Below are 27,748 nucleotides of genomic sequence, written 5' to 3' on the forward strand. Positions count from 1 at the left end.
AAGTTACAAAACACACATTTTTCAGCACATAGTCACGTGTACTGTCGTGTTATGCAAACAGAGAAGTTCTTGCTGTTAAACTGCAGGGTTAAAGCACTAAACATCACAGGTAAGCAGCAATATGAACATTAGAAGTGCAGACAGGTGCGTTGTGACGAATAACTGTTTTGTGTGTGTGTGTTTACAATGTAGAAATGAAAAGCAAGCCCACGAAGTCAGCTGCAGCTGGATCAAAGAATAAAGTGAAGAAAACACCCGAGGGGGTCTCCGATCCAACTCTCTCCAGAAAAGTACGAGACAAAAAAAATGGCGAAACGTCAAAATCAGGTATGAGGCTCTGAAAACACCGTCAGTCCAGTGACAGCACTGTCTTTGTGACACTTGAATGGGTTCGTGTGTCTTCTAGGGACTGCTCTCAAGCCTGCAGGAGTCCAGAAGAGAGGTTGGGACGGGAGCATACTGCACTATATCTACAAGAGCACTCTGGGCCAGAGTTTGCACTCACAGATGAGACAGGTAAGAGAGCCTGATGTGGTGCTGGCCCCAATGCTGCCCAAAATACTCACACCTGTTCCAATAGTAATTAAAAAAAAAAAAAAATCTAATCCAGGGACATGTGCAAGTTCATAAGTCATAGTCCATCTGTTACCTCTCGTTTCCTCTTACTGGATTTATTCAGTGCAGGTGTGAATCTAGCTCTTTTGTCTCTCCAGTGTCTCCAGGAACCTTTCGTTCGCTCTCTGTCATCATATCATTTCCACGGTGGCAGCAGCCCCTTCAACCGCAGGATCACCTGTCTTGAGTGGCATCCGACACATCCTACTACTCTGGCTGTGGGGTCCAAGGGTGGAGACATTTATCTGTGGGACTTTGAGGCGCCTGCCAAGAAGACCTTTATTCAAGGGGTTAGTTCCTGTTTAATGGTTTTGATTTGTTCTTTCGATTGATCAAAAAGACATTCAGCAAACTGATTTTAACAGAGGTCAGATGCATCTTCAGGCTGTGGTGCATTTCAGAGCGGTGCGATGTAGCTGTACTTAATGAAACACTGTTGTTGGCTCTCTGGTTAGATGGGGGCTGGAGACTCAGTGACAGACATGAAGTTTAACCACTTAAATCCCACTCAGCTGTTCACCTCATCTATGGGGGGTACGACAGCACTTCGGGATTTCAGTGGGACAACGCTAACAGTGTTTGCCAGCACAGAAACACTGAAGTAAGACTGGAGTGTCCACTTGTTTTTCTTCTGTGCACTAAAATCAAAAAGCGTTAGGGGTTAGTCTAGCATCAGTCTTCTTACAGAGAGTTCAGAGATCTCTCAAGGGAACTTGTTATCAAGGCAAGGCAAATTTATTTATATAGCACAATTCAACAACAAGGTGATTCAAAGTGCTTTACAGAGACATTAAAAAACAAAAACAAATAAAAAGCATGATTTAAGGCCGGTGCTGGTGTGAACGTTTGTGTGGTAGTTGTAGTCATAACTGCTGCCTGGTGACAGACCTACATTTGTATTTGTGTGTGTAGAACGGAGCAGGAGACTTTATCGGAGGGATGAAGTTTTGCCCCACAGACCTTTCTAGAGTCTATGTGGCCTCTGGCGAGGGCACACTGACCGCACAGAGTTTTGAGGGCCACGCACCCACCGTTTTGTCCAGAACTCAAGACTGCGGCCACGATCACCACAATGTTTGGTGAGAAACTCCCAAAGAAGACTGATGCTCGGCATTATGAAAAAGGGAAAGTTCTTTCATTTCCCTCTACTGTGTCTGTAGGAATCCTGCTGCCACATTTTTTTTAATAGCATTAAAAAGGTTTCATATTTCTTTTCCTATTTTATGAAATGTAATTTGTCAGGGCTATAATACAAAAAAATAAATGGCAGATTTCAAAAAGCATGACTATATGCATGGGTAGACATCAGTAGAGGTAAATGAGAAAACATAGATAGCGGAGAGCATTGTGCATATATAATGTTATCTCTTGTTGAAGTGTCACGTAGTATAATATAATAGTATAATCCTATTTTCAATTAAAGCTATGATTTGTGGAAAACATTATTTTGTAAATTCTTACATGTAGCTCTTTTCTTCCGTAGTTTTTGGTACTGCTGCGTTGACGTGTCTGTAAGCCGACAGATGCTCGTGACAGGAGACAATGCGGGGCAGCTTTTACTTCTGGGTTTGGATGGCCAAAAGGTGTGTGCCTCTTTCTTAATGAGGGCTTTCACTGTTTTTGATAAATTAAAGGATCAGCTATCGATTGCATTCTCCTGTGCAAGTCTTCCTTTGCTACATCCATGAATCTCCTCTGTGGCAATGTAATGTTAATTGATTTGCTCTGTTTTAATGTTTCAGATTTTCAGTGACAAATTGCACAAAGCCAAAGTGACCCACGCAGAGTTCAACTCCCGATGCGACTGGTTGCTGGTGACGGCCTCAGTTGACCACACGGTAAAGCTCTGGGACTTGAGGAACATCAAGGACAAGAAAAGCTTCCTGTACGAAATGCCTCACGAGAAAGCCGTCAACTCAGGTAACACTTCCTCATGGAAAAACCTCTCATGCTTACTACTTCAAAAAAAAAATTAAAAAAGAAAGAAAACGTTTTCTAATTGTCTTTAATTCATTTCTTTGATAGATTTTTAAGTTCTAAACCTAAAAGATCTGCAAAACGTCTTGACAAAGATTTTCATATCTCCTCACAGCCTATTTCAACCCTTTGGACTGCTCCAAGCTGCTCACCACAGATCAGTACGATGAGATCCGCGTCTACTCATCTTCTGATTGGTCAAAGCCTCAGCACATCATCCAGCACCCGCACAGGCAGTTTCAGCACCTCACACCCATCAAGGTTTGGTTCCTGTCTTTGGGCTTAAACTGTTCTTTTAGCACGTTGGAATTATTGTACAACATACATCTTTAATGTCTTTAACAAACAAGAATTGCGTGCACAAGTAGTTTATTATAGATTTTTTACACAGAGTCAAAAGTATACACACACCTGCACTAGTATTCTGGCTGGATATTTGACCACTCTTGTTGCAAGGACCGGCAGAGTTCATTTAAATCAGTTGGCTTCCTACAACAGACCCGGCTTTTAAGCACACTGCACAGATTTTCAATAGGGTTGAGGTCAGAGCTTTGGGAAGGCTCTTCCAGAAGCTTTAGTAATTTATTGTTATTGGGATTTATTATATTAATATAGTTCTAAGCAGAAGAACGATAGGTGGATGGATGGGTAGAAGTACAAAGAGCATGAAAACCAAATACAGCTTTGATCATGGGTTGCTGATCTTTTAATAAATATTTTGGTCTTTTAGATGAATACAGATTGTATTTTGTATAGTCGGGGCTGTTGTGGACCACAACATGACATCATTGTGATAGACTGCAGCATTTTTTTTCAACGTGCATAAACTGAGCTGGTTCTGAGACCAATATATCTCCTGCAGACACGCATTTTCTACCATTAAAATATAAATAACATTTTAAAAAAATGCTCCAGTTTGCAAATATTTCAGCAAAAATCAAATTATAAATTTGAAAGAGCCAAATGTCTATAGGCGTTTGCATCGATATACGGTATAAGAATTTGTTGGAGAGATGTTAACATTTTCATATAATTTGTGACAACAGATTTTTCTGCTTTAATTGTGCTGTAGGCCACATGGCACCCTATGTATGATCTAATTGTGGCCGGCCGTTACCCCGACGATCGCTTCTGCGGGGCCGACCTGAGGACCATTGACATCTTTGACTCCAACACAGCAGAGCTCGTGTGTCAGCTGTACGATCCCACTGCTTCAGGGATCAAATCTGTGAGCATCATTTCATTGTAAACATCAAGAACTAGAACTTTCATTATTTTAAGATCGCGGCTTCTGTTTTTACAGATCAACAAATTCAACCCAATGGGCGACGCAATTGGATCTGGCATGGGTGAGCACTTGGACAAGTACTGCACATTATTAACAGCCATGGTTTTTATTTACTTCCCACTAAAGCGCTGTCCTGCTCACTCCCCAGGTATAACTGTGCTGGTCTGGGACCAGAACGAGTCACCGATGGGCGATCACCACGTTCAGCAGGAAGGACCATTGAACTCAGTTTTAAGAGGGCAGCGGAGGAGTCAGCCACGCTCCAGTGGGAACCGGAGGGGTCCTGCTGTGGATGCAAAGCTTAAGAAAAAGCTAGCTTCACTGGAAGAAACTGAGACTAAAACCAAGAAGGGCCGCACTAAACAAAAACAAACACAGATGAGGAAGAAGTGAACTATAAAACAGCCGGGGTCTTAAAAAGCTGTGTTTCATATGCTGTTTATTCATTGTTACTGAGTCTCCACGTTCAGAGATTGTCTGCATGTTTAAAAAGTCTTTATATATATAAATGTGTTCAAAAGCAGTGGGTTTTTTTTTCTTGTTTTTTTACTGTATGACAATAAAGATGCTCATTTCATATATGGCTGAGTCATTCTTTGATTACATATTTCTTATTAATACAAAATCCAGAAACATTTAAGGCAAGTTGTTAATTGCATGCAACTTTATTTTAAGAATATCTGAAGAGATGATTCCCACGGAGTTCGTGTACCGTGATGTTTGCCAGCTTGAGGAGAACTTCACCCCAAGCTTCTTGTCTCTCTTTCCTCTTCTCGTGCCAAGCCTGATGCGCAGTGTACACCATGCTCAGCACGACATTTTCAAACTGCCGCTCCATCATCGGTCTGCTCCTCTGGCCCTCGAGTGCATCTGCCATCTGCTCCATGGAGCTCAGACTTCTGGGAACATTGTCATTGATCAGAGACAGAAAAGCTCGCCCCTGCCTCATCGACGCCATCTCCTCATCGAGCAGGACGATGTTGTTGTCCTGATCGAGCTCCACCCCACCCAGCAAAAGCTGCACGAGTAGGGGGGGGGGACAAATGTTCATCAGTTATTTGTAATATTTAGCTTGCCTAAGTGTAGCCTTAAGTAAAGCAAAGAAAAGTACCTCATAGATCAGGTTTGCATTGGAAACTAGTGGGTCGGTGTTCTGAGAAGCTGGACTTAAGCCTTCAGCCACATCTAAACAGGAAAACACTGAAGTTTAGCTGCACTGTAATCAAATTATTCAGTGGTGACAAACTGTCAGGGTTCAAATAAACATCTGTTCATCCATTTTCATACATACTGCACAACTGCACGCAGTATTCAGTGACAACATTCAAATTTCTCTCTTTTCTTCGCAGCCATGCCAGCGGACCATCTGTTACTCACCCTGCAACACCTGCTCAAAGCAAAGCCACAAAATGACCTGGAGGAAGATTTTCAGTTGGGAGCTCGCGGTCATTCTTCTTCTGATTGTTATCGGCAGATAATACACTCCTCACCTCATCTCCTCACCTCTACTCTTCCTAGTACTCTTTTGTGACTTCAGGCAGGCGCAGCTTAGACTGAATACCGTGCATTTTTCCACCTTGGAAAAAGAGACCAAAAGCCAGTTGGCAGTGATGCAGAGCAGACAGAAACGGATGGAAAGCTTTCAGCGAGCAGAGCTCAGAGAGGCAACTAATTCTGTTGTTCTTTTATTGAGCAGATTTCCAGCATGAACATAAAACATAGGAAGCACGTGAATGCACAGTATATTCATGTAAAACAAGAAAAAATATAAATACATGAAATTAGGTAAAGTGGATTCAAGGTGAGGCAACTCTCAACATAAATAATTCAAGGAAAGAAAAATGGTGAGTCCATATTTTTTTCCTTCCTAAACTTTAGTGTTTTTGTGTAAACTTCTTATCTCTACCAGGACTCCCTGTCAGTGAGTCAGCCAGCTCTGCACATGTAAGCAGAATTCCTGCACTGATTCACAATCTTTTATGCAAGAATTCACTGCATGGATGACATTCATTCAAGTTGTCAGAGCTCACCCTCTTTGTTAATAAGTGCAGCTCGATGGAACACGTGTCCCTTGCTATTTTTTTTTAATTATGCATGATCGAATGTTGCTGCCAGTATAAGCAACACAGAATACACGTATGTGAATGACAGGGAGACTCCTGTTCCAATGAAGCTGCAAAGAGAAAAGGCAGTTAAGGTAGTTGAGTTTCAATACTGGTGGTCAGCAAGGCTGAGATGGTTTGAATGCATGCGGATGAGGGATAGTCTATATATTGCACAAAGGATGTTGAATATGGCAGGAGGAAAAGATAAAGACCACAGAGAAGATTCATGGATGTAGTGAGGGCATGCAGATGGTTGGTGTGACAGGATGCTAGGGATGGGCTGAGATGGAGGCAGATCTGCTGCGATGACCCCTAAAAGGAAGGAGGAAGAAGAAGAACATAAAAGGGAAGACGAAACTGGCAAACTCCGAAAATATTGTAGCGGGTCAGGGCTGTTCGGGGTTCTGTTTGTACAGTTATATTTTGTTTATGTTGCCAAAGTGACAGGTGACGCCCTCTCGCTGCGACGGTGTGTCCTTCCGGGGTCAGAGGGCGCCCTGTGTTGTTGTTGTTTTTCGCTGTGCTGTGGCCGCGCTGAGCATTAGCTAGCGGCAGTGTTTTCTAGAATTGTTAATAAACGGCTGTGCTCCCTGGAAGCAAGACCAAACGACACCTCCGTCTCCTCCTTTTTTGAGCTCGCCACAATATTATTCAAGAAGCATGCCACCCATACCAAGACAACACACAGATGTACATACCATCCTAAGTGTCATAGCTGTGAGAGAGAGAGAGAGTACGTCGACATGCTAGAGTGCATGGCATGAGTTGCTGCATATGATTGGCAGATTAGATAGATAAACAGGTGTGTAAACCATGTGGCTTTGGGGATTCGTTTTGACGTAAACATTTAATTAGAATGATTTTTTTGTATTTTTTTGGTTTTAATTTTTTGTATGTTAAGTGAGTTGTCGCGCCCCACGTCCTTAGGGCCCAGCAGGGGGCTGTGGCACACACTTGACTGCAAGTTGAAGAAACCGCAGTAACACAGCTTAACCACAGGGATGCAGTAGCACCCATTGGTGCCGGTGAATGTGTCATATTTGCGTGCTGAAAAAGTTTATTTACTTCCGGTGAACAGTTTAGCTCCTTCTGAATGATAGAGTAGTGGAGATAAAGGTAACCGTATTTGTTTGTTACTCACATTTAAAGCCTTGCGTTTTTATTTTTATTTTTTGCCTCATTCACAGCCCTAGTAATAACACAGTCGACATAATTTTACGGTGGAATTTGTGCTCCAGAGGATTGTAGTCTGCTAACTGCTTTAGTGCTAATGCTAGCTAATCCTATCCGTGAACGCAGCACAGCTAACACGATTAACGTAGTAAATATAATGTAACTGCAGGGTTTTATCGTTACATTTAATGGCATCTTGACAGAGTTTTTGAGCAGCTAGCATGGTATCTGCACTCACTGAGTTGTTTATTTGTGAATTAACTCGCTAAATTCCTGATGTTGGCGACAATTTAGAAACATTTGTGAATGACACTTAATCGGCCAACGAATAAAATTTACAAAGCATGTGGCAGCAACTTAAAATAAATGGCAAGGTTATGTGTAAACGCTCTGAAAGACTTCCTGTTTTAAGTTTTAAGGATGTATAGGACAGCTATTCAGAGTTACATACTTAACCGTGTTAGAATGGTTTACATTTATGTTGTTATAATAATTCAAATAGTCATTAATTTTAAAGAGTTCGAGAGTTTTCTTTATCATCTGTTTTTAGTTTATACTCCAAAAGTGACTCATTGCCTATTCACATATACTTATGCGAATAGGCTAGTTAGTTACATTCACTGAAATTTGAACCATATCATCTCATTGGAGACAGGTTTTATTGGAAAATTGGCATGTTATTATTAACTAGATATGCTGAAAATATACTGACATCTGAGTATAAACATGTCGATCAGTGTTTGTTACTTTTTCACAGGTGAGCAGAAAAGATGGAGTCCAGTGAGGAGGGTGGCCTCAGTGTTGGGGGATCTGTGGGCGAGGAAAACTACTTCCTGGGGTACACATTCACGGACCGATCCCACTCGAGCCGAGTGGTGAAGAGTATTATGGATCTCTGCCTGGAGGATGGCTTGTTTGCTGATGTCACCATCACCGTTGACGGCAAAGAGTTTCACCTGCACCGCCTGGTGCTCTCTGCGCAGAGCAGCTTTTTCCGCTCCATGTTCACCTCCAATCTCAAAGAGTCGCACAACCGCATTATCGAGCTTAAGGATGTCAGCGCTACCGTCTTCCAGCTGCTGATTGACTACATCTACCATGGTACCATTAAACTGAGGGTGGAGGAGCTGCAGGACACCTATGAGATGGCGGACATGTACCAGCTGACTGCTCTGTTTGAAGAATGCTCGCGCTTCCTCTCCCGAACAGTGGAGGTCAAGAACTGCTTGCAGGTGAATTATTGTTTTTGTAACACCTGTTCTCATAGTCCTTGCTTCTTGGCAATGGTGCTGCAATACAAGTAATTCCTTTTTCATCTAGGTGATGTGGCTTGCAGACAGACACAGTGATCAGGAGCTGTATACTGCAGCGAAGCACTGTGCTAAAATCCACCTGGCCCAGCTGCACCAGACTGAAGAGTTTCTAAATCTGCCCCTCTGTCTACTATTAGATATCATCAAAGGTATAACACTTTGCTTCTCTGTCACCAGACTAGCAATTGTTTTTACATATTTATTAAAATACATTTAGGATTTTAATGTTGCATTGCAAAAAAAAAGGATGCATGTATGATTAAAAAATAAATGAATAAATCAAATAAAAATGTGGACATCTGCTGCTGACAAGGGCTAATTATTATTTTAAACAAGGGTATATTATTGGCTTTGAGTTCAACATTTGATGCATTAATATTTATTTAAATCCTGAAAGTAGGATGTGTGAATAATGAACACTGTGCCTGCACTAATCTGAAAACAACAACAACAAAACAACGCTAAATCTAGATATTCTTCAAAAAAAGACCTTTTTAAATTTTTACAATTTTAACAGAGAAAACATTTTTATGATCCTTTAACAGGAAAAAAAAACACATCTTCTGATCTAGTTTCAAACATGCCTTGTGTTTGTGTTCAGATGGCGTTCCAAGTTCTCAGAATCCAACAGTGGCCATTGAGTCATGGATAAATCACAATAAAGTTGAGAGAGAGGAGTTTTCTTGCATCCTTCAAGAAAATCTTAAGGTAATTTTCTCTCATATGGAGCTGTAAAATATTTTTAAAAAACATTTACATTGCTGATGTTTCCTTTTCTTCGTCTTCAGGAAATTGGTGAGAATGTCCATATTTACCTGATTGGCAAGGAGGAGACGAGAACTCACTCTCTGGCCGTGTCACTGCACTGCGATGAGGATGATGCGATCAGTGTGAGCGGCCAGAACAGTTTATGTCATCAGATCACCGCAGCCTGCAAACATGGAGGGGACCTATATGTGGTGGGGGGTTCTATCCCGCGGCGCATGTGGAAGTGCAACATGCACACGATGGACTGGGAGCGTTGCGCACCACTTCCCAGAGACCGCCTCCACCACACTATGGTGTCCGTCTCCACTGAGGATGCCATCTACTCACTGGGAGGTAAAACGCTGCAGGACACGCTCTCTAATGCCGTCATCTACTACACAGTGAAGGACAACATGTGGACAGAGACCAACCAGCTGGACACCGCAGTGTCGGGGGCTGCTGGCGTCAACCTGGGAGGCACCATCTACCTGCTGGGAGGGGAGGAGAACGACATGGATTTTTTCACAAAGCCTTCTCGCCTCATTCAGTGCTTCGACACCTCCTCCCAAAAGTGCCAGATCAAACCTTACATGCTGCCGTTCGCCGGCTGCATGCACGCAGCAGTCCACATGGACGTGATTTTTATCGTAGGAGAAGGAGACTCACTGGTGTGTTACAACCCACTGCTCGAGAGCTTCACACGCCTGCGCTTCCCCGAAGCGTGGAGCTGTGTCCCTTCACTGTGGAAGGTGGCCAGTTGCAATGGCTGTATTTACGTCTTCAGAGACAAATGTAAGAAAGGAGACGCAAATACTTTAAAGTTTAACCCGGCGACGTCTGTCGTCTCCGTAATCAGAGGTATTAAGATCCTCCTCACAAACTGGCAGTTTGTTTTGGCCTAACCTCTCCGCGGTACGTTCACACTGTGGTCAACACACCAGCCACAGAGAATCAGGGAAGACTGTTGGTTGACTGACCAAGACTTCACTCATGGAGCCGTCCTGTGAAGAAATTTGTCCACGAGTTGTATTTACTCAGCTGTGTCACTTATTCCATTCAGACTCCACCACCGGCCCCACAACAACAGTTCAGCGGTGTGTCGCTTGTACTACAACGTGTCTCATTGTCGGCTCCTTAGCCGAGAATCTAATTTGTGGTGATGCTGTGAAAAGTGATGAACTAATCTATTGTTTTCTGTGCACTCCTCATTTACTGACACGCATGAACAGCTTCAGTGTAAAAATATTAATGAACACAAGGCATCTTTCACTATATTGTAAGTGTGTCATGATATTGTAGGTCAGATATCATAAGATGTTTTTAAAGTGCTCATGTTATACTTGTTTTCAGAGTCTACTAGAATAAGTTTACATACTTTAATGTTGAGTGTGTACACGGCCTTTTCATTCCAATAACTATTGCCCTGTCTGTTTAAAGCCCACTCCGGAGAAAAACACTTTGCTCTGATTGGTTTGTTAGAATGATCAAAGCAAAGCAAAGTTGCCTAATGTACATAACCCACAATGGTTATGGAAAGCTTAAGCTATATTCAAAATATATTGCAGCATCTGACTTTTTCTGAATGACTATTTTTATCTGTAAATATAAATATTAAACAATAGCTCCAACGTATGTGAATGGTCATCACATTTCATCACACAGTGTTGCTGTTAGCAAGATTTTAGCCGTGAAGAGAAAATATTGATTGGGAATTTGCTATTTTAAAAAGAAGCAAAACAAAACAACAGCTGTTTTAGTTTGAACATGACAAGGTGGGACAAAATATTAATAACACAGTATATATCATAGGTAAGAAACTCACGGGGAGCTAAATAAAATGAATTGGCATTAAAATGTAAATCTTACGTAATGATTTTAATAACTATAGGTTTATAAAAAGATTATAAATCTTAATTCTTTTCATTTTTGTGTCCATTTGTTTCTTGTTTTTTGACTGAATTTTGTTTGAATCACCACTGAATCTGGAATGAAGGCTTGAAGCACAATGTGCCAGTAATAATAAAAATAATAAGAATAATACATGTATTATTATTGACACCACAGTGCTTAATACGTAACTCATACTTTTTAATGCCTTTCTAGGATTATTTTTTCTACAGTTCCACAGATGTGAAGTATTGCAGAGGATACTTGCATTATGATAACCATTGTTGTAGTATTGTACCAGGAAAGTTGTTTGTGATTCCCAGGAAATTATGGTGGATTGTGGATGTAATTCAGGCACCTTTTTTTTTTTTTTTTTTATGCTTATGTGTTACATAAGATGAGTCACAGAACAGAAGCCTGGGCTACAAATGTGGCATTTCTGGTAGGTTCACATGCACTAAATGTGTCAGACTGAAGGTTAATGGAAACATGAAAGTATAGTACGGGCACTTTAAGTTGGTGTGTGCAGACATGATAACAAAGGGTGTTTTTTAACTTTTCAGATTTTCTTGTCTCAAGGTTGTATTTTTTGATGTACACCATACATGTTCAAGTTAACCATTATCTGAAATGTTAAATATATTGCTGTAGCTACAAGCTTTGAGTGGTTGTTTTGATATTTATAACCTTTAATGAATTAACAATGCTACCATTGATCCTGTGTTTAGATACAGTGATGCACTTACAAATTGTGCCTGTGTAGGTCTGGAAAACTTTTCCTGAAAAAAAAAAAAAGTACTTAATTAACATTTATCTGTTTATGTCCTTGTGAGATAAAAGGGGCATCGAAGGAGAGAAAGCAACCACACAGACGCCAAAACTTTGATCCCATTGATGTTTTGCAGGAGGCTATGCAGCTGAAACCCAAGCCCAGTAACATGTCAGACTTTGTGAACTATTCTAAGCATCAGTTGCTGACGATAAGATGAGGGGTGGGGGTTTCTGGGGCCACATATGAGTCTCCATAAGGACTCGCAATAGGAATTGAAGCTAAGAGCACCAGTAAGACGGGCGCAGTTTGAATGTCTGGATATAAGCTGCTTGCGAAACGGTGTCACAGTTCACCGCCGCCCATGTGAGGATCTGGTCGGATGTTTTCGCGGATGAGTGCTTTTAAGTCTACAGAAGTTTGGGATGTCACTCGTGTAGTTAGTCCTTGAGTAATGTTTAGTGTAAAGGTAGATTGCTAGGAGCTGTAGTGACCTTGGGACGGTTTGCTGAGGGCAGAACATAATTCCTGAAGGGACACATGGTCTAGAGTGACAGGGCCATCTGCTGTAGCGCCAGCAGTAGGAGGAAGGCGGAGGGGGGCGGGTTGGACACCGGGGTGCTGAGAATTCCTTTCGGTGGGTGTGAAGGGACTAGATATTCTGGGATACCACTGCTATCACACTGCTTGGGAAACATTTTTCTTTGACGTGTTTCGAAAGGAAATCTGAGAGAGAATTTTGCAAATGCTTAATGGTGAAGGGGAAACGTGGCTCGGTTAAATGGGGAGGATATTTGCTTGGCCCTTCAGCTCTCCGTAAACCGTTTGGTAATAATGGTCTTGGTGTGTCGCCTTCTCATTTTGGTGGATCCAGTTTCCTTTCCATCTCAGCACAGCCGGAGCTGATAGAGCGGGATCCTGTGGGCCTTCTGGCACAAACCTCTCAGAGGGATCATCTTCAGGGGATCTTCTTTGGAGTTGTACTGTTCATGGCAAGGATCTATTTTCTTGCTGCCTCACTGAAATTGCATGGCCTAAACGAATGAATATTTTTATGAGGCACCTTGCACCAGAGATGGGCCAGGACCAAACCAAGCAGCAGATAGAGAAGGGTCTAAAGTTGTATCAGTCCAATCAGACAGACAAAGCTCTGCATGTGTGGACAAAAGTGTTGGAAAAGACCTCAGATCCCGGAGGAAAGTTTCGAGTGCTGGGGTGCCTGATCACAGCTCACTCAGAAATGGGAAAGTACAAAGACATGCTAAAGGTAGGCTATCAAAACCACAGCGAACCACGTATAATGGTATAGTATATCTAGCATTTCTGTAAAGGAGTAAAACAATCTACCTCAATAACTGTAGCTCATACTTGTACGACTCATATTCCAAGACTAAACAGCCACGCTTTATTTATATTACTAATGTTAAGACATTATTCACATTTTGCATACTGTGCGATTACATTTTTCTGTTATGCAAACAGCAGTAGGCGTGTGTGTGCAGTTCCTGTTCCAGTTACTAAATGTCACTGAATATCTCATAATTTTAAATGTCATCATGTCAGCTGTGAAGTGCCACCGTTTACACAGTTGTAGCATTGTAACATTTCCGCAATGTGTCAGTGATTATTTCATGAGAAGAGGTCAAAGGTTACCTTCTTCCAACCACAGCGATCTTGAGAAGCATGGGTTAATTTGTGGCTTCCACATGATGCGGAGTAAATAAGTGCTCTGCAACCTAAGTATGAGTGTGGGGTGTCTTGTTGACATAATCATCCTTCCTGAAGCAGCGCCCGCTCTCACTAACTCAGCTTTAATGAGAACTGTAAAAAAGTAGGGGTCTTATGTCTGAATGGATTTAACGGATTAAAAAGACTTTGAATCTGCGTGAAGTTGAAGACTATGCATGTTCCCTGCAACATTTATCCTCTTACTCTATCTGCAGTATGCCCTTGAACAAATTGACACAGCCAGAGAAATGGAGGACCCAGACTACCTGACGGAGGGCTACCTGAACTTGGCACGCAGCAACGAGAAGCTGTGCGACTTCCAGAAAACAGTCTCATACTGTAAGACCTGCTTAAACATGCAGGGCACCACTGTCAGCCTGCAACTCAATGGCCAGGTATGTCTTAGCATGGGCAATGCCTTCCTGGGTCTCAGTGTCTTCCAGAAGGCCCTGGAGAGCTACGAGAAAGCCCTGCGCTATGCACACAACAACGACGACAAGATGCTGGAGTGCAGAGTCTGCTGCAGTCTGGGAAATATCTACGTCCAGCTTAAGGTACTCAAAAAGCTGTTTTTCTGACAAGCGATTCTTGTTTTCCCATCATTACATTTTGCTCAGTTTCAATAAAAATGAGCGATTACCGATAAATAAATGTAAAAATCTTACATACTTTGGCTGTTCCAAACGTCTCCGCTGTGTTATTTGAGTAAAACATTCACTGGACTGCACGTGTGATTCCACAATCAATGATTTTGCCAGCGTATTCACAGAGTATGACAACACTGCAGAACATCTGAGCCAACATCATCAATGCTTAGCCTGTGTAGTGCTGGGCATTGTAAAACAAGAGCTGAGTGAGTTGGCCGGCTGGTGTGTGTTTTTTTTTTTTTTTTGTAGTACCCTTGACATCTGAGATTTGTATATGTAATCCTCTGGCTTCCCAGAGAGGATTGGTTTCAATGGGATAGTGATGAAGTTCTGCTTGAAGAATGCACTCATGTGTCACGTTATTTTATGACACAAAAAAATATTACATCCTGCATCGCAACGCGATTTAATATTGTCTGAGTGCTCTTGTTAAGAAGATTAAAAACCAAAATGCTAATGTTAGTAGTATCTAAAAAGATGTGGCGCCCTTTTGTGGTGTCACCTAAGTGGTCATTCACATGTGCCTACAGGACTTTGAGAAAGCCCTGTTCTTCCCCTGCAAAGCGGCCGAGCTTGTCAATGACTACGGCAAAGGCTGGAGCCTCAAGTATCGAGCCATGAGCCAGTACCACATGTCTGTAGCCTACAGGAAACTGGAGCGCCTGCCAGATGCCATGGAGTGCTGTGAGGTATTGTTTTATAACACATCATTACTGTCCTCGGAGACAAACTTACATAACTCAGAGCCTTCCTCGCCATCTTGCTGACCCAACCCCCGTGCCTTTGATTGCTCTGAAGTTGGAGCTGCAGAGACAGTAGATGCTGCGCTGCCGACAGGTGCAAGTGGCAGTTGTTCTTTTGTACGAGGCCTTAGACCCTGACAAAAATATGCTCAGAGAGGCGCGGTTTAAAGTGTTAATGAAGAGGGTGGATTTAGTCTTTGCTCTGTTCTAATTATGTACCGGAGGGTGAAAGATAACTCGATTTCATTGCCTCTGAGTGTAGAAGTATAGTAACAAGACAGCAGGATGCATTTCAGATTTATCACATTTAACCCAACAGTTTATGCATCCGGACATACTCAGGATACCACGGACAACGGCTCATATTTATTCTATCACATCTCTCTTTAAATGCACACTGCGATACAAATAAATCTGTGTAACTGCAGTTGAGAGGATGCAGCTTAGAGTTTCAATTTAGTTCAGGGTGTTGGTGTTACATGATGGAGGTAGGACTCTTCTAATGTCTGCTCTTTACTTTGTACCAATAACTAATCTGTCTTTTGCTTCAACAGGAGTCCATGAAGATTGCCCTGCAGCATGGTGACCGGCCTCTTCAGGCTCTGTGCTTGCTAAACTTTGCAGACATTCATCGCTGCAGACATGATGTTGATGTACAGTACCAATATTGCATTCACATTAATGTAAAATTTCAAAACTGGTCATCTACAACTAGTCTGTGCATTTACCTTTTTGGGTTTTTTTCTCTTCATATGTTCAGAAAGCATTCCCTCGTTATGAGTCTGCGCTGGGTATTATGACTGAGATAGGAAACCGTCTTGGGCAAGCACACGTCCATCTGGGAGTGGCAAAGTGCTGGCTTCTGCAGAAAGAATTTGACAAGGTGCCCTACAGTTTACACAAATATAAATTCTGACAGTAAAGGGACACAATGTTTTATTTGTACTCAAAATAATTATCTGGTATTTATAAAGTGTTCCTGTTCCTGTTCCTGTTCCAGGCTCTTGATTCTTTGCAGCGAGCACAGGAATTGGCGGATGGAATGGGAAACAAGGTAACTGAACAAGAAAAGAGCTGCAGGGATAGTTTAGCCATTTCTCATTCTAGATTTGTTTTCTTTCAGTCGTAGTTGTAAAGATGACTGTTGGTTAAACAAAACAAGACACCTGAAGATTTTAAGCACTAGTTTCTCATGCTTTTAAACTTTAAAGCAATGACATTGTGATTCTTTCTCTTATACAAGCTGTGCACACTGAAGGTTCACTGCTTGAGTGAAGGGATTTACCGGAGCAGGGGGCAGCTGAATGAGGTCAGAGAGCAGGTGGTGAAGTTCCTCCAGTGTGTCGAGGAGCTGGAGCTCTACTGCGGCATGTGTGGAGAGTCCATCGGGGACAGGGACCAAAAGCTGCAGGCCTTACCCTGTTCCCACATTTTCCATCTCAAGTGGGTGTCTGTTCAAATCTCGCCTGGTATTAGTTACATTACATTGGAGAAATGCAGTGTTTTCAGTGGGAGAAAAACGAGGCACTTGGACGAATGATGAAATGTTTTGCCACTGATCCTGCTCGATTGGGCATGCATCACGACTTTGCAGAAACAACAAAGTGCCGATTGTGATTGTGATTTTCTTCACCTGTAAATTGTTCTCATAACCAAATCTAGATGTAGTTTAAAGAGTGTATTTCCCATATTTCTTTGTCTTTCAGGTGTCTCCAGACAAATGGGACAAAAGGTTGTCCTAAATGCTTCAAGTCCTCCATGAAGCCGGGATTTGTGTGATTGCAAGGCTGCGTTTGAGCGTTGGATCTGCAGACACGGCATGGTGCCTCACAGGCTCCTGACTGATCTGAGAGACGCAGGTAGCCTTAGGAGGTGCTGAGGAGTGTTTCATTGCTCTGAGCAGAGGATGCTGAACTGAATCCAGAATGTCGAAGCATGTTGCTCAGAAGACACGATCAAGGCATCCATCTTTCTTAGACAACAGTCTGAAGCTGACAAAGGAGGTATAACCGATGGAAGTGTTGCAATTCGAGATAAGCTGAAGAGCCTACATGGTCTCTAATGACTGGCCGTTTGTTGCAGCATTTAAACAGGAGACGGACCGTCAAAAGAACATTTACAGCATAGTGTGATTGTTATTTTATACACTATAGTACAAAGTGAGACGAAATTACATCTCCCCAGACTTAGTGTCGTGACTTTTTGTTCAGATTCAAAGATTCAATGCTGACTTTTTACAGCACAACAGTTGAGCCATATTTATTACTGAAACCTGTGTACATACTATTCTCATGTTAATTTCTTTTAAAAGTTTGATTTATTTGACGTGTTTTGTAAGTCCTGAAACGAACTAAAATCTCTTAACCATTCAAAAACTAGTATGTCTTTACAAAACAGGTACATGCAGCTGTTTTCTTCTGTCCTTATTCACAGAAATCCAGGAGCCAGCCAGTTTCCTTTTTCCTTTCATTGCTGGGAATGTTTCACATTCATTAATTCAAAACGGTTTTTTGGGGGGGTTTTTTTTCTTTGCCTGTCCCATTTGGTTCTTTAGCCGTCAGAATTGTTGCCTGAAGACCAACAAGGATACCCAATGGATTTACTTTGCCAAATGGATCATCATGGCCTTGCCGTATTGGTCCATTTGATCGACCTTTGTTGTTATTATTTATTTTATTATATTTTCAGTTGTTACAGACGGGACAGACATGACTGAGGGATAGGAAAGGGAGAAAGAAAGATGAAGGAAAAGAAAAACGGAAGGGAAGAGGGACAGTGAGAGAGGGCACTTAAAAAGAGAAAGAAGAGAAAATAAGCAAAAAAACAAAACAAAAACAGAGCAACATACTAAACCCAACACCATCACATTAATCTAGCTAAATACGAAATGTTGAATGTTGTTGTGTATCAAGCAGGACCGACAGCGCACATTGTGCTTGGAAATAGCAGCCAATAAAGGTGTAGTTTATGTCTATGAACAGTGGACACCCGTGTGCACACCTGTTTTCACCTGTTCAAAACGTTTTGAGAAGAAAACCCTACGGGGAAAGGATCTTTGACCAATCACACACTTACACACAGTTATTTGGGGGCAAATGCGTTCAGTGTATTTTAATGTATTGTATTTGTGAAATGGTGAAATCTCTGTATATTTAGAATATTTACTTGGAAAGGTATTTTAGCGAAGCCACTTTAACTGAGATATCATGTCAGTGAGGGGTTGCATGTTTTTTTTATTTTATTTACGATGCTGAAAAGTTTAGATACTTCAAAATATGCACCCATGTGACTGCATAAGTATTTCTTTCTTTCTTTCTTTCTTATTTAGTGGCTTTTATTATTCGTATCCCCTATAAATCATTTCTAAGGAACGCTATGGAAAGAGCCGTCATAGACTGAGGTTTCTCACGTAAAGTCACTTTTTCTCAAAAACTAAAACTCCTTTCACTAAAGTTCCTGTTGAGATTGTGCTTGTAGATAGCTTTAAAGTACTCCCGTGGCCGTTAAAGGGACACACTGATAAATTCAACAGCATAGTGATAAGGAGATAAAGATCTGATTTTGTGTTGACAAATGACAGGAGCCTTTTGAAATACTTTAAGTGCACATTGGAGATAGAGAAAAGTGAGAGCAACACATTTACACAAGTGTTTCTGAACAAGCACTTATATCTCTGATTATAAGAGCACCATTTGACCTTGCTTTTAAATGGCATCTGAATCTTATTTGAGCTCTCTGCATTCAAAATAATGCTGATTCACTGTTTACCTGTAGCTCACTCGCTGTAATGCACATATATTATCTGCCGGTTATTCTTGTTGTCTTGTCTGTAGTATAAAAAAAACAACTTTACTGACAGTACAGCCGCCACTCATCTTTTAACAATTTAAACTACCTCTGTTTTTGCCTTTGCGGATTAATGCAGTAATACCAGAACATTTAAATACATGTAGATTTGTTATGTTTTTCTAGACGTCATGTTGATATAAACATGATTTATTCGATAATGTCTCAGCTGTCCAGACATGGATTGAGCCTGGATCATGGAGACCTTCACTAAAACTTTCTTTCTGTCTCGGATGAGGGTTAATCCATGTCTGAGAAACTGACTGTAAGAGTTTGACTACGATGCATTGTTAGTAAGTTTATGCATTTAGTCAAATGTCCTTCTTGTGTTTAACATGATGGTAAATAAAAACACTCTTGAAGGTGACTGTATTTTTGTATTTTTGTTTGGTAATTTGGCAACAAAATAATTTTTCTGACCCACTACCACAGCTTCAGGGAATTCTGGATGACTTGCACGATTAACCAGAAATACCAGTTGGCCATCTTTTACTGAAACCGCCTACAGTCACAATGCCTTGAAATTTAAAGGAGGTTTTCTTGTAAACTCACTCGATAGAAACCCTTCAACCTGATGGCTGCGAAAACGACTGTTCCTGAAGAAGACATAACTTGCCCTCAATGCACGGACATTTATTGCCTTCCAGTTCTTTTAAAATGTGGCCACAACATTTGCAGAGTTTGCCTGTTTAACTACTGGGAGTGGAAAGGATTGCGAGAGTGTCCCGTCTGTGGCATCGTGTCTGACACCAAGAGACCTCCTATTAATCTGGCACTGCACAATATCGCAAAGGAACACAAAGTGCTTATAATGACCAGCAGTCGAAACAAATGTTGTCAACACAACGAGATGTTGAAGATTTTTTGTCACAACGACGGAGAGCTCATCTGTCTTGTCTGCCAACTTTCAAAAGAGCATAAAGTCCACGAATGCAGCCCAGTAGAAGAAGCAGCCGAACAGAAAAAGGTTTGTGAAGATAGAAATACTTCCACCACAACACAGTAGAAGAAAGTCAGTTATATTGTCTATTTGTTAAATTTTAATAGAAAGAATCTTAGGAGGCCGGAACTGCTGAACAAGACTCAGCTGTTTGTTTGAGCTCTGAATGTTTAATTTCTTCTTGAATTTCAGGCAGAAATATCAGCCAGCCTTGAGTCTTTACAGAATAAACTTGAAATACTGAAGAATACAAAGGAGAAATGGGAGGAAACTAAAACCTATATCAAGGTAAAAAAAAATTTCCACTGCCTCTAGCATTTTGACAACGACTCCAAGCATGCAACTTTATTTTGCCTCCAGCTTAGATTGAAAAATCCCTCTGCGTGACAACCATTCTTTCTCTTTACTGGCATTAAAAAAAAACCACATTCCTGAACTTGCAGACGCAAGCATATGAAAATGAGACAGCAATCAAGGAGGAGTTTAAAAAGTTCCACCAGTTGCTTCAGGACGAGGAAAACACAAGGCTGAAGGCGCTCAAACTGGAGGAGGAAACCAAAACTCAAATCATGCGTAAGAAGCTGGAAAACATCAGCGACCAGATCAACACTCTCTCCTCCACCATCAGTGATATTGAAAAAGCCCTCAAAGCACAGGATATACAGCTTCTACAGGTACATTTACTGTCATTATTTACAGACTGCATTTATTTATAATAACTTCTAGATTATTTGTCATTAAACAGTCAAGTAAAAATTATTTAATTAAAACAACAACAACAACACATTAAATATGAAAAACAACACAGTAGTAGTAGAGAAACATCGGATGTTATATATGGCAAATAAACATTTCTATGAAGCTTCGCTGTGCACAGTCCCGACAGTAACTTTTTCTTGTTATTGTATTTTGTTTAAGGGAAAAGGCTGCATACAAAAGATTAACCATGGCATAATGCATTCATCATGAAGTCACCTTTTGAAGCTTTTTGTTTAGAGTCTAAATCGTCTTCATTTAAAACCACAGTTTTTGGCTACAGCTACCTGTGCACGCATCCACCTATCACTTAGCAGCCACACTCCTAATATAACACCGTCACTGAGGGGGAGGTCACTGAGGTAGTTAAATAACTCTTGGGTTGTAGGGCCACCGAGGATGGATGCAATTCACCCCGAGTTTCTCAAAGCTCTGGATATTGTGACTCTGCGGTGGCTGACATGTCTTCGTAGCATTGCAAGGAAGTTGAGTAAAGTGCCTCTGGATTGGCCAACTGGGGTTTTGATTGACCTTTTCAAGAAGGTCAATCAAAAGTGTTTTCCAGCTTTGAAGAAATCAGACTTCTCAGCCTCCCTGGGAAGGCACATCAGTTGATCCTAAGATTCAGGGGGAACAATGAAGTTTCAGGTAATTTAGCACTAGATTAACTTTTTGTCCTCCTGAACATATTGGAGGGTCAGTGGGAGTTTGCTTAAGTAGTCTAGAGGTTTTTGGAGGACTTGTATAAGTCACAGGCCATGGTTCTCACTCTGAAGGGTATGGAAGAGTTACTGCTTCAAGTATAGGAATTTAAGCATCTTGGAATCTTGTTTATGAGTGAGGGGAGAGTGGTGTGGAAGATTTGGCATAAGAGTAAAGTTGCCAATATACTTTCCCACCCTGTCAAAATGCTTGCCTGGTGGGTGGAAAATGGATGAATGGATGCTGGCCACTATATTAATCCACAGTACAATCTGAGCAAATTAGGTGGTTCGTTGTATTATGTTTTGCATGTTCCCAATTAATACAAAACTGTATAAATCAAACTGATGTGAATGTTATAGTTTAGCAGGCTGTTCAATCATAAACAGTATTGGACACACTGACGTTTGGCCTAATGGTGGTGCTACAGAGTTAAATTTCAGCAAACTGTCATCTAATTATTATGATCATTAGTATCAAGCATAGCATAAGGTTTTCCAGACAAGTTCAATTGTTCAGAATTATTCAGAATCGTTCCTCTCTGTTTCTAGTTGTAATAGTTGCTGTTGTAATGCAGTGTATCACCATATGGCGGCACCTCCTGTCTCATTGTCTGTATCTGAGTTTCCTGTCGATGCATCTGTCGCAGTTTTCACTGTGTATGTCTTAAATTTAGGGTTAGGAGGTTGATGACACCTGCCGTCATAGCGCAATTTATCGTTTGTACATATACAGTATGTGTAGTTTTGAATTATTGTACATGTTTGTTACCTTTCAGTCAATAATTTCCGACAGCTGTACTGCATATGTGATTTTGTAATGCAGCATGTCCTTAACGTACTCTCTTTCACATTCTCTCTTCAACTTAAGGACTACAAGAAGACAAAGAAAATGTAAGCATAAGCCACTATCTACCAAAATCAGCATCAACCCTTTCCATGAGAGAATGCTGTAACAATTTTAACATGTTTCAGGCTCCAGTGCAGCATTGGAGAGCCAGAGGTCATCAGAGATATCCTGATAAACTCTGCAAAGCATCTGGGATCGCTTAGTTTTCACATTTGGACGAAGGTGGAAGACAGTGTCAGATGTGGTGGGTTAAAGAAAAAATTCAAGTTTACTCTAAATTCTATCATATTTTCAACTAACTGAATTTTACGGTTTCCAGTTCCTGTTGTTTTGGATCCAAACACAGCCCAGTCCAACCTAGAGTTCTCTGAAGAACTGTCCTGTGTGCAATACAGCAGCAAGAAGCTCCTACCCAACAATCCCGAACGCCTCATCAACCGTGTTTCTGTGCTGGGAGCCACTGGTTTTACATCTGGAAAGCACAGCTGGACTGTAGATGTGGGCCAAGGCAAAGACTGGTACATCGGAGTGGCTCTAGACTCCATCCAAAGAAAGAATACCATCTTCCTCAGCCCTGCTGAGGGTTTCTGGGTAATTGGCTTAAGCAATGGAGACTCACTGTGGGCACAGACCACACCTCGCTCCAAGCTTCCAATGAAGGAGAAGCCCAACAGGATTACAGTCGAGCTCGACTATGACAGGGGAAAAGTCATTTTCATCAATGCTGCAGATTCTACAAAGATCCACACATTCAAAGACAAATTTACTGAGAAGGTTTTCCCCTACTTTTCCCCCGGATTGTGTGAAGACAAAAAAAAATCAAGCAAACTGAAAATCTGTCCCCACGTAATAAAAGTACAAGTAGAATAGTCAGAGGCTACATTTTATTTAACAGGCTGTGCTGACTGATAAATCAATGCTTTACACATGGAATTCAGGAGGAAACAACTGTCTGAGGTGTGGAACTCAGACACTGTTTTTCTTTTGTATGTGGCATAGGTATAACTATGGGAAAAAACAGAGACATGTTTTCAGGCAAAGTGATATTTTAGCTTCATTTTCAAACATGGTGACAAAGGTTAATAATAATAAAAAAATATGTCTCATTAACCGTGTTTCTGTGCTGGAGTAGCCAACTGATTTGCACCTGCTAGTGACTCAGGAAAGACTCCCAGGTTACCTGGTGATAGTCAGTTTAATGTGGGAAGCTGCCTGCTTGATATAATGTAACATCATTACGTTATAACTACGTTAATGCACTTTGTTTCCTCAGCTTAGAGTTGCTGGAGCTTGTGTTTACCCTCAGAGGGAATTATCTGAATTAAAACTGATAAATGTGATTTAAAAGGAAAGAGCCATGGACACTGAAAAGCATATCAGAGAGCATAGAAACAGTTTCAGGAACAGGGTGGAATCATTTGCTTTTGATCATTTTTGATCTGGCTTAACTTCTCTTCTGGAGACATCTTTCCTTTACATGCAGCTCTCTGATGTCAAATAGAGTTAGATTAGAATAGTATAGAACTGTATTAATCCCTATGATGAGGTCAGTTTATTGTTCATTCTTGAGGATGTGGTTTCTGTCTGTTCTTCCCATCCTCACATACAGATCAACTTTAAAAAGCAGTGCAACTCCATGGCTGCAGATGTTTGTATGTTTCCTGTGTTTGCTAGTACTTCTTAATTAAAGGATCTAAGCTTTTTTTCTTTCACTGCCCAAAAAAATTCAAATAACGACATAAAAAACTAAAACCATGAAAAAAACAAAATAACTTTAATCCTTTATCAAAGGGAGATGGAGAAAACAAGAAGCGAGACAGGTTCTCTCTCTGAATATTTATAGTTTCCTTTTTCAAGTATTTCTAGCACACACTATGACAGGAAAGGACAGGTAAAAATAAAAACCATTTTTAGATTTTAAAATAAAATGTTTTATTTATCTAACTGTGCAACAGAGGTTGGAAAAGTAAAGCTTCAGTATCTTATCCAAGGATACTTCCATATGTAGAAGAAACCAACAAACAACATGAAATAGCTGGCATCTAGTGTAAAGGTTAATGACATTTCTGTGACAACACATATTAGGAAACTAAGCACTGCTGGTAAGCACTCAGACACTCTTATTAGTGCTGTCAATTCCTGAATAGTGGAAAAAGGTTATCTTATGTGTGGGCTGCAGGTGTGTTGTTCTGTGACATCACCGTAAACGTTTTCGGTTTAAAAGCCTGAGGCTTTTCTGTGTGCAGTCAGACATGCCAGTTAGGAGAAAAGAGGAGAGAATGGGGCAGGATGATTAACTGACAAACTATTATTGCAGCACAACACAAAACTGAAGTAAAAGGATTTCTGTGAAGGTAAAAATCAATAAAATCCATTCATTTAATTTAGAATTTAAGTTTATTTACATGGCTTCAAATGCAAACAACAGCTGCCTGTCTCTAATACTGTAAGGTGTTAGAGACAAGCCAGCAATCTGATGATCCCCTATGAGGAAGCACTTGGCAACTGTGGGGAGGAAAAACACCTCTTTGGAAAGAATATTGCAGTAGTCCTGTTATTGTAGTAGTTGGAGAGTCTCCTAGTGTGTCGAAGCTTTACAAATTTGCAATTATATTTGCATTTCAAGTTATGACAATGATTTTCTAAACATGTTTGTGTTTGCTACAGTAAAAAATATAACTTTTTTCTACTCTGATTTTATGTTTTTTGTCTGAATTTAGATCAATTGTGTTAATATAGTATGTCAAAATGAAAAACGTGAGGTTGTGCTTAAAAAATGAATGATACCAAACAAGGTAGGATAAATATTCTTTAAAGGTGAAACGTAGAGATGAAATCAAAAGTAGTCAAAAACGACAAATTATACCCTGGACCACAACTAGTCATATTACTCAACTTTGCAGACGAACATCACTGCATGTCTGCATCTTGATGTAAGGTGCCCAGCTGTGGGTCGTGACCGAAAGAACGAGATCGCGGATACAAGCGGCGGAAATGGGTTTCCTCCGAAGGGTGGCCGGCCTCTCCCTTAGAGATAGGGTGAGAAGTTCGGCCATTCGGGAGGGGCTCAGAGTAGAGCCGCTGCTCCTCCACATCGAAAGGAGCCAGTTGAGGTGGTTTGAGCATCTGACAAGGATGCCTCCTGGGCGAGGTTTTCCGGGCATGTCCCACCGGGAGGAGGCCCCGGGGCAGACCCAGGACACGCTGGAGAGATTATATCTCTCGGGTGGCCTGGGAACGCCTTGGTGTTCCCCCAGATAAGCTGGAGGAGGTGGCTGGAGAGAGGGAGGTCTGGCCTTCTCTGCTTGGGCTGCTTCCCCCGCGACCCGGCCCCGTATAAGTGGAAGAAGATGGATGGATAGATAAGTGTATTTGTTTTTCTGTTTTTAGGTATCTTTGCGTATTTATCAGACACCAAAGCGTTAAACTTGGGGTATTTGGGCCATGTTTGTCTGGGAGTCAGAGTGTTGTCACAAGGCTGCCTGTATGCTCAATATTTAGAAATACATTTTTATATAAACTTGTTAAAATTGTTTATTATGTTATTATAAAGCAGCCATGTTCATGGTGCAGGCTCTATATTTTTGCAGTCAGTAGATGAAATGGGGAACAAGATAAATAATCGGAACAGGAGCTGCAATGGTTATCAGTAGCTGATACATCAGTAAGATTAATTCAGCCATTTCTCATTCATGATTTTAAACTCATAAACAGAACAGGCACATTATTAAAATAAAGGAAATGAATGTAAAGTTTCTGAGAATTTTTATTTTTTTTATTTTTAAGCATGTATTGAGGACATTAGTCATCTTCTGCATCTATATCATCTTTGGTTATGTCTGGATGACTTGCATGATTACCCAGTTATACTAGTTGGCCAACTTCTACAGGAAGCTGTAAATATTCCCAGTTGTACCGCCTACTGTCACAATACCTGAATCAAAGAACATCACTTGACAGAAACACCTGAGCCTTCAGCCAGGGAAGTGCACCAGTGTTTGCAGAGTGTGATTATTTAACTGGAAACAGAAAGGATCTCAGTTATGTCCACCACTAATCAAGACAAATGTTTTCTCCACAACCACACTCAGAAAAATTATGGTTCTTAAATGGTTCTTCAGATGTCTTCATGGTTCTTTAAAGAACCATCATATGTCAAAGAACCTTTTCATTTTGTGGATGGTTCTTCAGCTATTACAAATGGTTCTTTAAAGAACAAACGGTTCTTCATCCTTAGCAATCTAAGTTTGATGGTGTAAATGGCATAAATATTTATTCACTATAATGAGGCTGTGAATTATACTGTGTGTTTTCTTTGTGTGCATGTGTGTGCGAAGGGGAAGGGTGGGATACCTGGCAATTACCCTTTAAGAGAACATGGTAGGAAACTGAATATTCAAATAAAAGTTTGAAATATTTGCAAACAATAGACACAATACACACATTCAAATACCTTACTTTAGTTTTAAATTTTAATAAAGCATTACTATTTTCTACTCCAAGGCATTACTTTTGAGATTATTATGTATTTTTGAAAATATAGCATAATGATAATACTAGTTATTGTAAACTTTACAAACCACCCAGCAGTATGTAAAGTCAAATTATAAGATACAAGTAAATAACAATTGCAGAACAGAATGTCAGTGTAATGAACACACACTTCGTTTTGACAAAGCGCACTGCTTAGGTAAATGATCTGAGTAGTTGTTCATCACTGAGCAATTTGTTAATATGTGTTTCGAGCCAAATAAATGACAGGGAGAGAGAGAGTGACGTCAGAACACGTCATACTATAACCTCCCGGGAGCGGACGGAGGGGGTCAGTCGTTGGGATGCGCATGCGCAGACAGAGTGTGCGAGCGGCGGGCCTTGACCTTTCGGGGGGGAAAAAAAACTCACGGACGGTGACAGCGAAAGGGATAACAGTCTTCAGTACCTGCTGGACTTTGAAGCTGTGGATTCTGGGACTGTTAGAAAAGGTAAAACATTTTCATTAAAACCTTATTACTGTTTTGTTTTTGTTACTCGTCATTGTAGCTTGCTGTTAATGTTGTGCTAACAGTAGCGATTAGCTAGATACGTTAGCCGTTGAGGTCAGCGCAATTTAGTATCCGACTGTTTTCCTAACAAAATCCACTGTTATAATTAAGTGAAGGTGCTCCCAGCTAATTTGAACCTTTGGCTTCTAAAATATGTGGTTCAATTGCGTGCTGCGTACATAACCTAATGTCAGCTAGACCGAAATTAAAATTTAATATATTGTTAAAGTCACTAAAATGGCGCCTGAAGCCTGTTGTGATGTGAGCTCTGTGTCTGCTCTGGAAACTCTGAAATTCTGTAGATCTGAGCCGTACATTAAATACTCACATGAACCTGTACTTTGAATTCTGTATGAGCTGTATAAAATACAGCTATGCATAAGTGTTTTGAATGAATAATTAGATTAGATAACTCTTTATTGTCTAATCGAATTATATAGAAATGAATAGAAATGTGACATGAGAAGGTGTGTCTTTGACTGTTCCTGCATAACTTAGTTTCCGTCTAGTTGACAAGTTATGCTCCGGTCATTTGATGTTTCCAAGATAGATGTTCTTTTGTAATATAGTTAATTTTTTTTGTATATTTCATTTACCCACCATCATACATACAAGCTAAGA

At 40.8% G+C, this 27,748-nt stretch overlaps 5 protein-coding genes across 10 annotated transcripts; 4 read left to right on the plus strand and 1 right to left on the minus strand.

Moving 5' to 3' along the window:
- The first annotated feature begins 1 nt into the window (after window position 1).
- ddb2 (damage-specific DNA binding protein 2) lies at window positions 2–4,457 on the plus strand. Of its 3 annotated transcripts, none has more exons than XM_040025874.1 (11): window positions 2–109; window positions 193–327; window positions 407–516; window positions 714–905; window positions 1,071–1,216; window positions 2,099–2,198; window positions 2,358–2,535; window positions 2,708–2,853; window positions 3,665–3,820; window positions 3,896–3,941; window positions 4,029–4,457. In XM_040025874.1, exons 1-11 carry the CDS (start codon window positions 52–54, stop codon window positions 4,271–4,273), a joined length of 1,512 nt encoding a protein of 503 aa, XP_039881808.1. In that variant the 5' UTR covers window positions 2–51; the 3' UTR covers window positions 4,274–4,457. The 3 variants fall into 3 exon arrangements, with proteins under 3 accessions (XP_039881808.1, XP_039881806.1, XP_039881809.1); XM_040025872.1 differs by lacking the exon at window positions 1,071–1,216 and adding an exon at window positions 1,528–1,694; XM_040025875.1 differs by lacking the exon at window positions 1,071–1,216 and adding an exon at window positions 1,528–1,694 and having other exon boundaries at window positions 5–113.
- A 2-nt stretch (window positions 4,458–4,459) lies between these two features.
- Window positions 4,460–6,771, minus strand: LOC120729902 (protein FAM180A). The gene is made up of 4 exons (XM_040025877.1): window positions 6,684–6,771; window positions 5,258–5,456; window positions 4,992–5,065; window positions 4,460–4,898 (listed from the first exon to the last, which is right to left on the minus strand). The coding sequence occupies exons 2-4, from the start codon at window positions 5,328–5,330 to the stop codon at window positions 4,551–4,553; spliced, it is 495 nt and encodes a 164-aa protein (XP_039881811.1). The 5' UTR covers window positions 5,331–5,456; window positions 6,684–6,771; the 3' UTR covers window positions 4,460–4,550.
- Window positions 6,420–11,762, plus strand: kbtbd4 (kelch repeat and BTB (POZ) domain containing 4). 4 transcript variants are annotated; one of them, XM_040025869.1, is made up of 5 exons: window positions 6,420–6,787; window positions 7,916–8,390; window positions 8,479–8,620; window positions 9,073–9,179; window positions 9,260–11,762. In XM_040025869.1, exons 2-5 carry the CDS (start codon window positions 7,929–7,931, stop codon window positions 10,118–10,120), a joined length of 1,572 nt encoding a protein of 523 aa, XP_039881803.1. In that variant the 5' UTR covers window positions 6,420–6,787; window positions 7,916–7,928; the 3' UTR covers window positions 10,121–11,762. The 4 variants fall into 4 exon arrangements, with proteins under 4 accessions (XP_039881803.1, XP_039881804.1, XP_039881805.1 ...); XM_040025870.1 differs by having other exon boundaries at window positions 6,420–6,718; XM_040025871.1 differs by having other exon boundaries at window positions 6,420–6,675.
- Window positions 11,763–12,041: 279 nt separating this feature from the next.
- On the plus strand, window positions 12,042–17,594 carry rapsn (receptor-associated protein of the synapse, 43kD). The gene is made up of 8 exons (XM_040025876.1): window positions 12,042–13,141; window positions 13,818–14,156; window positions 14,780–14,938; window positions 15,547–15,645; window positions 15,753–15,875; window positions 15,993–16,046; window positions 16,236–16,435; window positions 16,699–17,594. The coding sequence occupies exons 1-8, from the start codon at window positions 12,917–12,919 to the stop codon at window positions 16,769–16,771; spliced, it is 1,272 nt and encodes a 423-aa protein (XP_039881810.1). The 5' UTR covers window positions 12,042–12,916; the 3' UTR covers window positions 16,772–17,594.
- A 149-nt stretch (window positions 17,595–17,743) lies between these two features.
- Window positions 17,744–23,787, plus strand: LOC120729903 (zinc-binding protein A33-like). The gene is made up of 6 exons (XM_040025878.1): window positions 17,744–19,805; window positions 19,971–20,066; window positions 20,222–20,452; window positions 22,107–22,129; window positions 22,211–22,329; window positions 22,405–23,787. The coding sequence occupies exons 1-6, from the start codon at window positions 19,413–19,415 to the stop codon at window positions 22,953–22,955; spliced, it is 1,413 nt and encodes a 470-aa protein (XP_039881812.1). The 5' UTR covers window positions 17,744–19,412; the 3' UTR covers window positions 22,956–23,787.
- The last annotated feature ends 3,961 nt before the right edge of the window (window positions 23,788–27,748 follow it).

This window comes from Simochromis diagramma, unplaced genomic scaffold (genome assembly GCF_900408965.1).
Source record: "Simochromis diagramma unplaced genomic scaffold, fSimDia1.1 OVJJ01000293.1, whole genome shotgun sequence".
NCBI lineage: Eukaryota > Metazoa > Chordata > Actinopteri > Cichliformes > Cichlidae > Simochromis > Simochromis diagramma.

Bases quoted from the DNA above. Each gene is read 5' to 3' on its own strand.
- ddb2 (XM_040025872.1), top strand. From the start codon at position 52: ATGCAAACAGAGAAGTTCTTGCTGTTAAACTGCAGGGTTAAAGCACTA. The intron at 110-192 runs GTAAGCAGCAAT...TTTACAATGTAG, and splicing joins TAAAGCACTAAACATCACAG to AAATGAAAAGCAAGCCCACG. The intron at 1,695-2,098 runs GTGAGAAACTCC...TTTCTTCCGTAG, and splicing joins CACGATCACCACAATGTTTG to TTTTTGGTACTGCTGCGTTG.
- LOC120729902 (XM_040025877.1), bottom strand. From the start codon at position 5,330: ATGACCGCGAGCTCCCAACTGAAAATCTTCCTCCAGGTCATTTTGTGG. The intron at 5,066-5,257 runs GTGAGTAACAGA...TTTCCTGTTTAG, and splicing joins CTTTGAGCAGGTGTTGCAGG to ATGTGGCTGAAGGCTTAAGT. The intron at 4,899-4,991 runs GTACTTTTCTTT...CTACTCGTGCAG, and splicing joins ATGCAAACCTGATCTATGAG to CTTTTGCTGGGTGGGGTGGA.
- kbtbd4 (XM_040025869.1), top strand. From the start codon at position 7,929: ATGGAGTCCAGTGAGGAGGGTGGCCTCAGTGTTGGGGGATCTGTGGGC. The intron at 8,621-9,072 runs GTATAACACTTT...GTTTGTGTTCAG, and splicing joins ACTATTAGATATCATCAAAG to ATGGCGTTCCAAGTTCTCAG. The intron at 9,180-9,259 runs GTAATTTTCTCT...CTTCGTCTTCAG, and splicing joins TCCTTCAAGAAAATCTTAAG to GAAATTGGTGAGAATGTCCA.
- rapsn (XM_040025876.1), top strand. From the start codon at position 12,917: ATGAATATTTTTATGAGGCACCTTGCACCAGAGATGGGCCAGGACCAA. The intron at 13,142-13,817 runs GTAGGCTATCAA...CTCTATCTGCAG, and splicing joins AGTACAAAGACATGCTAAAG to TATGCCCTTGAACAAATTGA. The intron at 14,157-14,779 runs GTACTCAAAAAG...ATGTGCCTACAG, and splicing joins ATATCTACGTCCAGCTTAAG to GACTTTGAGAAAGCCCTGTT.
- LOC120729903 (XM_040025878.1), top strand. From the start codon at position 19,413: ATGGCTGCGAAAACGACTGTTCCTGAAGAAGACATAACTTGCCCTCAA. The intron at 19,806-19,970 runs GTTTGTGAAGAT...CTTGAATTTCAG, and splicing joins AAGCAGCCGAACAGAAAAAG to GCAGAAATATCAGCCAGCCT. The intron at 20,453-22,106 runs GTACATTTACTG...CTTCAACTTAAG, and splicing joins AGGATATACAGCTTCTACAG to GACTACAAGAAGACAAAGAA.